A 12,101-nucleotide genomic window follows, 5' to 3' on the forward strand; every position below is an offset into this window, starting at 1 on the left:
AGTGGTCCTAACAAGAACTAGCTGGAACGTTTTTGACTAAATGTATTTTCATTATCAGAGACCTATCAGTTTTCTAAGATTTCTAAGGTCCAGGGCTTTCTGGTAATTTCTAATGAGAGAGAGGTGCCCACACTGAAAATCTGATCTTTTTGATAAGAAAAATGGACATTTCAACACAATTCCATTTTGTGGACACATCTGGAAATTCTTCTTTTCATTCTAACATGGAATGAAATCAAATTTCAACAACTCACATATTGCCATGAAACAGAATTGTCATCCTCTGGCTGGTTCTAGTCCCGACCACTTAGAGAGACGCTCCAAAGTATAGTTTCCTGCTCCAGCAAATGGGGCAGTTATTTTTAAATCTACCTCAGTCTCCTCAAATTAGCACTTTGAACTTAATAGTCTTCATATCTTGCCCCAAACTGTTGCTCTGTTGTGTTCTACAGCTTGTGTGTTCTACTCTGAAGTTATTTAAAGCAGCTCTGGAAAACTATCATGAAAATTTACTAGTCCAAGCACAAAACCTATTCACCTACCTGTACCATGGTGACTATAATAATAATGAAAAAACAAAGACTATTTTATTCATTTGTCAGAAAAGATTACCCGCTCCAGTCAAAGCAGAATTTCTTAAGGTTAGTTTAAAGGGATTACACACATGCATGCAAACTGCTTTGGGAACCTATGGGATGAAAGGTGCAAAATAAATGAAAGATATAACACCTGAGTTCCCAGCACAATTCATTCTCAATAAAACATGTTCTAATATCCATTGCTCTGCGCCAGCTATTGTTGATAAAACAATAGCAACAGCTTGCTTGCGCAGTCACTGTGGGACCAGTATTTAACTTCTTACTTGTAAAGCACTGCTGAAATAAACTAGAGAATGAAAAGATATTCTACTCTATTTTATTTTTCCAACTTGCCTGGGAGAACTTAAAGTAGATGAAAAATATTTTGCCTTTGCATCGTATCTAACACATTTCCCAGTCTATTTCTTTTATGAGCAATCTTTAGCAAGTTTGAATATTGTGAAGGACAAAGATATTTATGATAATCTGTTACCAATTTGAACAGGAGATAAGATCTCTCAGCTGCTTGACCACTAACAAGAGGTTATACAAACAAAACATCTGCACGCCACAGGATTACCATAACCCAAATCTACAGAATCTAGACAAGGTAAGCAAGCTATAAGCAGATCAGGTAAGATCATTCAAGGTCATCTAAGCCTCCCACAGCTCCAAGGCTATTTTCAGTATTGTCTAACAATTTAAACATAACATATATAAGTTAATAAAATCCTTATGTAGTTCTCAGATATCCAGCTCTGTTGGATTCCTTCAGAGGTGGTTATTTACAGGAATCAAAATAGTCACAGGCAGGACCGGCTCCAGGCACCAGCATTCCAAGCTGGTGCTTGGGGCAGCAATCTGAAAGGGGCAGCAGTCCCCATCGTTTTGCCCCCAAGCAGCACACCAAATTGCTGCCGCAGGCAGGGGGGCGGGCAGTCTTCGCGCCCTTAGGGCAGCAGGTGTGTTTCCGCGGCGGCGGCAATTCCGCGGCAGCTTCTATGTTTAGCTGTCCGGGGTGGCTTCAGCTAAACACAGAAGCTGCCGCGGAATTGCCACCGCCGTGGAAATGTGCTTGCTGCCCTAAGGGCACACGGACTGCCCCCGCCGCCCAGGGCAGCAATTTGGCGCGCTGCTTGGGGTGGTGAAAACTGTAGAGCCGGCACTGGTCACAGGTGCAGTAAACAAGGCTCCTGCAGGGCCAACTTTATGAACAGCTGATGTTCCTTCTCATGTACAGTTAACCAAATCAGTTAAAAAAATGCTGCCTTAGTATGGCATACTAATTCAAAACAAATTGGGTCCTTTCAATGAAAATGCCTCAAATTAACAGCAAGTCTGATATTTTGGATTAGCTTTCACCACCACCTAAAAAAATGTCATTAATAGTAATCTACTGGTGAAGTACACTATAAATAAATGCAGGACTTGATCCTCTCACCAATGGGACTTGATCCTCTCACTAACGGGGTGTAGGAAATTTTCCCCTGTGGGTGTGTGAAGGAGTGATGAAGCTATCCATTTCTGCAGAATTTAAGACGTTCTTAAGAAAAATCAGGTGTAATCCTTGAAGTTGCAAAGAGAATTTTCCAAATGAGAACTGATACAGTACTGTCCTTCCTGAGGACTTGTCTATATTATCCGCTGGATCGACGGGCAGCGATCGATCCAGCGGGGGTCGATTTATGTGTCCAGTATAGCTGAGCGTTCTCCCGTCGACTCCAGTATTCCACCGGCGCGAGAGGAGTGAAGTCACCTCGGTGAGCAGATCTAAGTACGTCAACTTCAGCTATGTTATTCATGTTGCTGGAAGTTGCATAACTTAGATTGATCCCCAGCTAGTGTAGACCAGACCTGAGTCTGCAAAGACAGAGTTCTAAGCACCTTTGCTGCTGCTGCTGCTAGTATTACCAATTTAAGTGGAGACAAGCTGACAAGACTATGGTTAGTTTCACTATTGCTATTCAGAATCCTGACAATAATGAAACTATATATCAGTTTCACACTGTCGACCAAGAAACCTCTTACCAGCAACAGAAATAGGTACTGGAGCTATTCAGAAGAGGTAACAGAGAACAGAAATTGAAAGACAGGAGTAAGTCACAACAACAATACGTGGCTGTTTAGAACAGCAATGGAAGAAAAAATTGCTGGTGTTTCAATTACAGAACTTCACGTAGTCAGAATGTAGTTAACAGAGTTACAATTAGCCAGGATGCCACCTATACTTAGTGCCATGACAGTACTCACAGAAATTAGGTGTCCCCAAAGCCATTCTGCAATACGGTTTCAATTCTGATTTGTAGATGACAAAGGCAAGAAAAGAAAGGATTACTGTGATCCTTTTGGCTGACCTCCTGTATAAGTCAAACCATAGGGCTTCCCTGAATTAACTCTCATTTGAGCTACAGCAGATCTTTTAGAAAAACATCCAGTCTTGATTTTGAAATTTCCATTGATGGATAATTCATTACAACTCATAGTAAGCTGTTCCACTGGTTAATTACTCTTACTCTTTAAGACTTATGCCTTATTTACAGTTTGAATTTGACTAGCTTCAACATCCAGCCATTGGATTTTGTTATACTTTTTTCTGCTAGACTGAAGAGCCTTCTATAACTCAATTTTTGTTCCCCATGTAGCTACACCTCTACCTCGATATAACGCTGTCCTTGGGAGCCAAAAAATCTTCCCACATTATAGGTGAAACCGTGTTATATTGAACTTGCTTTGATTCACCGGAGTGCACAGCCCCTCCCCCCGGAGCACTGCTTTACTGCGTTATATCCAAATTCGTGTTATACCGGGTAGCATTATATCGAAGTAGCGGTGTACTTAAAAACTGTGATTAAGTCACCCTTAATCTTTGCTTTTGTTAAACTGATTGAGCTCCTACAGTCTCTCACTCTAAGGCATATTTTCCAATCCTTTAATCATTAGTGTGGCTCTGTCCCGAAACTTCTACAACTGATCATCATCCTTCTTGAACTGTGGACACCAGAACTGGACACAGTATTCCAGTAATGGTTTCATGCGTCCCAGATACAGAGTAATATAACCTCTACTCCTGCTTCAGATTTCCCTGTTCAGACATCCAAAACTGTCAGTCTTTTTGGCACAGCCTCACACTGGGAACTCAAGCCCAGCTGATTATCCATCAGCACCAGCAACACTTTTTCAGAGCCATCACTTCCCACGATAGAGTCCCCTCTCCTGTAAATGTGGTACATTCCTTGTTCCTAGATATATGACTTTACATTTGGTCATATTAAAACTTCTCTGTTTCAGCGACTTTTCCCATTTTACTATTCCCCCAAACTTTGTACCATCTGCAAACCTTATCAGTGACGATTTTATCTTTCCTTCCAGATCCTTGATAAAAAACTAAATGTTAAATGCAGTAGGGCTAAGAACCGATCCTTGCATGTCTCCACTAGAAACATACCGACTCAATAATTCCCCTTTTACAATTACATTTCGAGACCTGTCAGTTAGTCAGTTTTTAATCCATTTTATATCTGCCATATTAAAAAACAACAACTAGATGCAAAATTATCGAAATGTTATGTGGTACCAAGTCAAATATCTTACCAAAATCTAGGGTATATTCTACCAACACTATTATAATCTTTATCAACCAAACTTGTAACCTCTTTTAAAATAAAGATATCAAATTTGACTGGATTTGTTTTCTGTTAACCAAAGTTGACTGACAATTATATTACTCTTCTTTAACTCTTTATTAATCAAGTCCCATAACAGCTCTTCCATTAGTTTCTTGGGATAGACATCAAGCTGACAGGCCTATAGCTACCCACATCATCCTACTTATCCTTGAAAATACTGGCATCACATACGTTTTCTTCCAGTGTTCCAGAACTTCCCCAGTGTTCCAAAAATTATTTAAAAAAATCAATGTGAATGGTTCAGAAAACAGAGGTAAGAATGCCACTTACTGTACACATTATTTCCTACAACACTAAGATGCCCCCTGAGGCCTTCCCTCAAATTATTGTCCAGACAACATATGGTTTAAGCTTGTGAAGCTAAATAAATTACAGTGAAACACTTCATGTGTTACTGCAGACATAAAAGTCCCCAATTTGAAAGCCAAGGTATACATTTGCAGGAGTTAAGCAGGCAAACTCATGTACAAATGTTCATTTACCCCACTTTGGGTGCACTATCATAGCAAATTCATGCAAATAATGTGTGTATTTGGATACCTAAACTGCATGAGAAAATCAGGCACAAAAGCTTTAAAAGAATGGTTAAAAAAGATTAAACCATTTTAACTATTTCTGCTTACCAAGAGAAAGATATGAATGTTTTATGTTAAATTCAGATACAAACTCTGTTTTAAATAACAGATACAGAACATTTTATGATAAATGTCCCTCAGATTTACAGCTTTGGGTAGTACAATGAATCTCAGTGTAGATGACAAATTTTTTCAGCTAAGAAACTCTTTTTACTTAAGTTTGAACAGACACAGGACAATAATTTGTGCAGTTATAATTTTATTAAAAACTAAATATTTTGTCAGATATCCATATATTTTTATTTCTGCATCTATAAAACTAAAAACTTGAAAAATAAAAGCATCATCAAAAATACAGTTTCATTTTAGTGTTTCACAGCACTATCTGTTAAACACATATGCCTATAAGCACGTATATTTAGTCAACAATATATTAACCTTGTATGGACAGACAAAGTTTTTTTTTTGTCTAAATGACAAAGTTTAAATGTACAGACTATTTGCCCTAAATAAAAAGGCTAATATTAAATATTTACAACACTTAGAAATAGCAGCATCTGTAAACAAGGAAATCATTGACTAGATTACCAAGATAATTACCAGCGATACATGGCAAATCTCTATGAGAGGAATAGCACCAAGAAGTGAAATATGCATTATGAACAGAGCTGTATTTTTAAACAAAAACAAATAATTTTATAAATATATTTATATAAAATGAGCGTTTTTTAAAAAAAGTATCCAGCAACACTACAAAAACTTTGGCATTACTGTCTTAAGTTATCTGTCTTGTTTCACTGAGGTAGATTTTAATTGTTTTAGATTTTAGAATTCTCTCCTTGCTAATACGTTAGCTCCCCTACCGCTTTCTCACCTGAAAAAGTGATGTACAGGTTTAATACTATGCTAGTTGTACATGCATTTCCTGCATACAATCTTTAAAAACATCTGTTTGCAAATCTAAATAAACGCCAAACAAATCTGGTCTGTCGACTGTCATTGTTAAACACTGACAAATGCGTAGATGATATAGGAAAAAAACCTGCTGTGCAAAGTTATTATGCATTTAGTCCTATCATGTAACATATTCACATCAACGATATTATTTCCACGCTAGTTTAGAATATGCACTTCAAGTCAGTGATAAAGGGAACCCATTTCATTTAGCATCACATTGTCTACAGAAGAAATTTTATTGTAAGGTTTGTCTGCAGTCTGGAAGATTTGTAGACAACTCCCTCCCCTCCTCACCACCAACAAAAAACCCCACAGCTAAATGTATGCTTTCTTAATATCTTGCTTATCTCGTTTGCAACAATTATTCATAATTATTTCTCTTTATTGCTGATTGCTACCATCAGGACCCCCAAAAAAACATGTTCATAATTCAAAGCCCAAATTACAGACACACCATTTCTGGAATCCTGTGCAGTAACTAGATCACTTCTGTGCCATATATTGTTGGCGTTCCCCTGCTTCAGCTGTCCACCCAATGTCAGTCTCATTACTGTAAGACTTCACTGTATTATTCCATTTGGTGTGTTATTAGAATTGCCATCCTTAAGACAAGATGTTAAACCAAAAGCCATTACTCCTGATTCTATGGAAATTAAAGAGAAAACTTGTTTCCTGACCAAAAATTCTCCCTTTCAGGGCCTGTCTACATTACCCGCTGGATTGATGGGCAGCAATCGATCCAGCAGGGGTCGATTTATCATGTCTAGTCTAGATGCGATAAATCAACCGCCGAGCGCTTTCCCGTCAACTACTCCACCAGGGCGAGAGGCACAGGTGGAGTCGACGGGGGAATGTCAGCTGTCAACTTACCACAGCTAAGACACTGCAGTGAGTAGATCTAAGTACGTCGACTTCAGCTACGTTATTCACATAGCTGAAGTTGTGTAACTTGGATTGACCCCACCCAAGCGCAGACCAGGCCTCAGAAACAGTTGCTACATTTCCTACACAGTTACATCAATAGGAGTAGCTATTTGTACAACATCACATAACTATTGCATAAAGGTGCTATATAAAACTACATTTTAGTCTATAAATCTGTAATTTATGCATATGCTGTGTTACTGCATGACAATACTGACTCTTTTGGATGCCAAGAAGTATTTCACAAAATAACTTGAGGCAAGTTTTTTCCCCCTCATTTTACACATTAGATTGCATTTTATATTTTTAAGATCAAACTGCAATTTTATTTACATGGTAAAACCAATAATCCCTATCACATCTTCTCCTACTTCCTAATTCTGAATTTAAAAACACAAGTTTAAGAAAGTTTTCTATTACAATTATATAAACATCTATTATATTGTTTCCTGAAATTCTAATGTTTGTGGTGTTTTTAATTAATTTGCTCCTATCCGTGAAGACAAGAACTTGCAAGTCACTCAAGAAGTTTGATAAGTATTTGCACAGGTGTCAGGAATCAATACCATCGGTATTAACTGTACATATTACAATAAAATGCCTACTTAACCTGTCTAATAGAAAATAATTTCTTACACACTTCTGTGATCTCATTTGGATGTTAATTTAATTCAATCAAGTCCCTTAAACATTAAGGAAAGGAGAGGGCTAATCTAGTTGAAAGAATATTATCTAGACACTTTCACAAAGAACACCACAAAATAATAAAGGACAAACTTAAAAACCTCAAAACAACAAACTCTGCAGAAAACGCTAACAGAAAACAGTAACAAAATCAGAGAACCAACAGGGGTGTTGGTTAGAATGAGAGAAAAGAGGAAGCAATGATCAAGGGTCCTCTTTCATGATCCACCTACTCCTTCTATTTACAAGATGTATTCAGTGACCTTAACAGTTCTATGTGTGTTTCACTACATTTATTACCACTGTGGCAATTTGAGTTCTAATGACTGTTCCCTAGTACAGGGGGAAACCCCTACCCTCAATAAGTATTTAATATGGCCATTATATCTGTCTGTGGCACATAACACTAACTTCTGATGGGTTGTAATACTTTGGGTTAGTTGGGATTAGTGTGAAGGTCACTGCGATAAAGAGGTCAGACCCTTTAGTATCCCCCTGATGCCTTAAACTCTATAACTATGACTCTGTCATGCGACAACAGTCCTTTTAGGTATGCTGTGGTTACTCATGCTCCCTTTCTGATATGGTCTAGATAAGCCCTCATTTGCTGCTTCTATAATGCCACAGAGACTTTTCATGGGGGCAGAGATTTTTCACAGTTCCCTCTCACTGCTCAGTTCCTTCCCACCTCCTCTCCCATCTGCCAAAGAGCACAGTAAATTTACTTAGCAATTGCCAAACATCAAATAGGCAGATTAGTCATGTGCATAACAGGAGGAGCAGGTTGATTCCAAGGCATATTTATACACATATCAATAAGCAATAAAGGGAAAGGATTATATGGACAAAAGAGTGTTTAATATGACTTTCTTGCTATATCAATTAACTTATGTGCCATAATAGTTACATAGGAACAGACTCTCAAACTGTCTGCGATCTGCTCAGACACAGTGGGGGTGAGGGTGAGGTTGGTGGTGTTTGTGGCTTCCTGGCCCTAAGCCACCCAGCTCTGGTGAAAATTAGAGCTGCAGTGAAGCAGATTTATTTTAGACCAGAGGAAGACTGAGTGTACTGGGTCAGTGCTCAAGTAGGTGCCACTTCCCCTCCATGCTGGGGGTGGTAGAGCCACTTCTTCCAGCTTTTCATTGGTAGACGATTCCTCTGCATGAGAAATTCTCCACTGGCCATCTCCAGCTGTTTTATGCCCACTTTGTGCAGGATGCAAAGTGGATTTAGCAGGCTAAAGAATCTGGCCCTTAATGTTTAATCATCCTACAAGTATACAATATTGTTTGTGCAAAACTAAGCATTTCCCTGCCTTGTTTTCCTGAGGTATGGGCATGCTGCAAGAGAACTACTTTGGCAAAATCACAAGACTACTTCTAAAAGTTTTGTTATTGTTTCCTAGTTACGTTGTCACACACATCAAAAGAACCAACATACAAATTAACCCTAACACAGTACATAACACTTAAGCACCAGACCAAGTTGCTGACAACTTGTGCATTGTGCACAGAGTATTTGAAAAGCACTACTTACTCTTAAACTACAGCAATTGTTAGAGTAATTAAACTAATATTTATTTTCATACAAATACATAGGAAACTGTGAGTTAAACAGTTCACAACTTTCAAATAATTGAACCAAAGTAATTAAATGGGAACTATAGTTGGATTTCAACCTTCCAGTAACAGAGTCTGCTGGTCAAGCTCCACTGTCTCCACTATATAGGATTAGGCTTTCTGGAGCAAGAGGATATATTTTTATGTACATTCAGTTTGGCTAGCTCAACCACAATGTACAGACCAAATTGATGGAGTTAAAAGACTTGAAGAAACTTAGTTTTTGAATGCCACACTCTTACTCATAAATATAGAAAATAACTTCAGGTAACATTCAGCAGCATACTAAATAATCAAATGTTCTTAACCCTGCAGCAATTTTTAAAAAATCTTAGTATAGAACATATGCCCACATAGCACAGAGTTTCTAAATATGATACAGAAAACTGGACTTCTTTATAAATAGCTTGTGGCATTTGGTGATAGCAAAGTACGGTACTTTCATTAACTGGTAGTTTGGGCCACAAATGAAACTAGCCACTCAATCCCACAGTTGTGCAATTGCGAAGCTCAGGTCTTTTGTTGTTCTGTTTCTTTTATAATTTGTTTGATGCAATATAAATCTAAATCTTTGTCCAACTAGCATTCCAGAAGTTTTGCGTGGTTTTTAAAACTAGTATAAATGGAGACATCATTCCGCAAAGCAGAAATACTTGTCACAGTGGTTCAATAGAGTTTCTCATCTAATACAGGCAACAATCAGAATATTTTAAGGAAGAGGAGGTGGCTGAGTGCACATACATGATACATTGGCAGGAAGCCAAAGGAAGATTTTAAAAAAACTCAAAATGCCATAGTCAAATTTTATTAAACAGCAGACCAGCTTCACCTTTTCTGGTAGGACTATATTCCTCTTTCCATGGGACATCTGCTGGAATTTGTACTTCTCAGAACAGATTCACTTTAGTTGCAGTACAGAACAAGCTTATAGTTTAACTGTGTAATGCCTAACATCAGAGGGGGAAATCTTCAAGACAAAGTTGACACAGAGACACGCCCTCTTTCACTCCCAAATGCAGTTATCCTGTATACTTCTCAATAATCCCTTTGAGACTATTTTAAACCAAGGAAATGTTTACAATCACTGATCAGTTCTATTCATACAGACACTCACAGTACATAGGGACAGCAAATAACATATTGCCATAAATTGCTATGTTTACAAAAGAATCTTTGAAAATTGCTTTTAAAAATAAATAAATTAATTATCTTTAAAACCATTATCTCTGTATAACAAATTAAATCTTCTCTAAAGGCTTAAGCTTATATTAAAACAAATACACAAGCCAGAAGTTCTTAATCATGACATGTAAAAATGTAAAAGGAATGCAACCTCTACTCATGAGTAATCCAAAATACCATTATATTATCTATCAAAAATATTCTAACACAAAATTGCATCTTGATTCTAATTAGAGTTTTTAGTTTACAAATCTGGAACTGAAATAATGACTGACCAATCTGTCCAATATCTGGGAATTATTATAGTGTTATAGCTTATCCAATGGTAAACCCATGTTCAGCAAGTAATAATGCAGCAATATACTCCTCTTAATTTATGGATTTAATAAAAAATAAATGCCTAAAACGTGATCCCATCTCCCTCCAATCTCATCATTTTCTCATTTCCTTAATACAGCTTTGATAGACCTCAGGTTCCTGATTTTGATCCACACTATCCAGAACTTCACTGATTGGCTGGGCAGAGACCAGGTAACACACTTTCATATGAGTAGTGAGATTCTTTTGTGTACCAAAACCTTTGCTGCAAAAGAGACACACAAAGGTACGTTCATCTGAGTGCACAGACATTAGATGCCGGTTCAGATCTGTCTTGTCTCTAAAGAGTTTTAAGCAGTCAGGACACTGCATCTTCTTGTGGTTAAAGTGGATTGTCTTTTCATGCCTATCCATATTTGATTTTAGTGTGAAGCTTGCAGGACACTTAGAACATTGGAAACGGGCAAGCTGATCCTGGGACACATGATCAGTGAGGCCAATGAGCACAGGTCTGGCACAGTCAATTAAGTCAAAAGGAAGAATCATGGAAAACGCATGCTCGTGTATGTGCTCTTTAAACTTTTCAGTGCACTCAAAAACCCTCCTGCAGAAACCACAAGTCAGTCTCTTGGTTAAGGTTGAATCCAAGAACAGGCCTTCATTCGTTAAGTCCATATCTTCAGATCTTGACATGTTTATACCTAAAACAGAAACACACACACACACGTTAATGACTTTAAGCAGAAAATAATTTTTAATTAAAGGTATTGTTCTCTCCATTTACCTGTGTCAGAGCTGTCAAACTGCCACAGTGCTAAAAATCCATCATAGGGGGCCTGTAAATGAAAAGTGCAATTAAGTTAAAATAAACACAAAAAGAAAAATATTTCTCACCCACCCAGCCTCCCACCCTCCCTCCACTTCTTTAACAGAGATCCAGCATTCTATTCAGCAATAATTCATTTCTCTTCTACAAACTTTTCATTATTAACAACATTTAGAGATTGCAGTCATAATTTTCAAGTTTGGAGCGCAAAGAAGGGAACCTAGATAGGAATTTAAATTCCTATTTGGGCTCCTAAGTAAATGTGGTTCCATTTTCAGAGTTGCCTAGCACACACAGCTCCCTTCAACTTAATGGGAACGAGGGGTGCCGAGAAATTCTGAAAGTCAGGCTACTTTTATTTAGGAGCTGGCATATGGATTCAGTTACCTAACTTTGCCCTTAACCCTTTACTGCTATTTTTCTTTCCATAGAGAAATATCCATATCAAGCAAAAGCATGCTCTCCTCAGTTTCTTTTATGTTAAGATTACACGATATTATTGATTTGAATTATAAATACAAGCTGATTTTTGTACATGCAGTTTGCACTATGCCACTGCATGGCAGATGGTGACCTTATCTATGAAACAGAGCGGATGTTGTAGTCTGGGCAGGTTTTTCAGAGATTGGGGACAGGGTGGGATGGTTAATTAACCTTTCTTACCATGTGATTTTTTTCTAAGGTGACTGCAAAAGAAGAGCTGTATTATCCTCCATTTGTTTAATAAGGAGGCAAATATCTCATTCAAA

The 12,101-nt window shown here is 37.7% G+C and overlaps 1 protein-coding gene across 3 annotated transcripts in view; it reads right to left on the reverse strand.

The window, feature by feature from the left end:
* ZBTB46 (zinc finger and BTB domain containing 46) overlaps nt 1-12,101 on the reverse strand; it is a 101,723-nt gene that overhangs the window by 18,980 nt on the left and 70,642 nt on the right. For 2 of the 3 annotated variants that reach the window (XM_032766481.2, XM_032766482.2), the window contains 2 exons: nt 11,311-11,362; nt 5,082-11,227 (listed from right to left, as the gene is read on the reverse strand). The exons of the other annotated variant lie outside the window; for it this stretch is intronic. In XM_032766481.2, the coding sequence (XP_032622372.1) occupies nt 10,641-11,227; nt 11,311-11,362 (639 nt within the window). In that variant the 3' untranslated portion in view covers nt 5,082-10,640. Of the gene's footprint in view, nt 1-5,081; nt 11,228-11,310; nt 11,363-12,101 lie in introns of those variants that run through there. 3 annotated transcript variants of the gene reach the window in all.

This window comes from Chelonoidis abingdonii, chromosome 14, assembly GCF_003597395.2.
Source record: "Chelonoidis abingdonii isolate Lonesome George chromosome 14, CheloAbing_2.0, whole genome shotgun sequence".
Lineage (NCBI taxonomy): Eukaryota > Metazoa > Chordata > Testudines > Testudinidae > Chelonoidis > Chelonoidis abingdonii.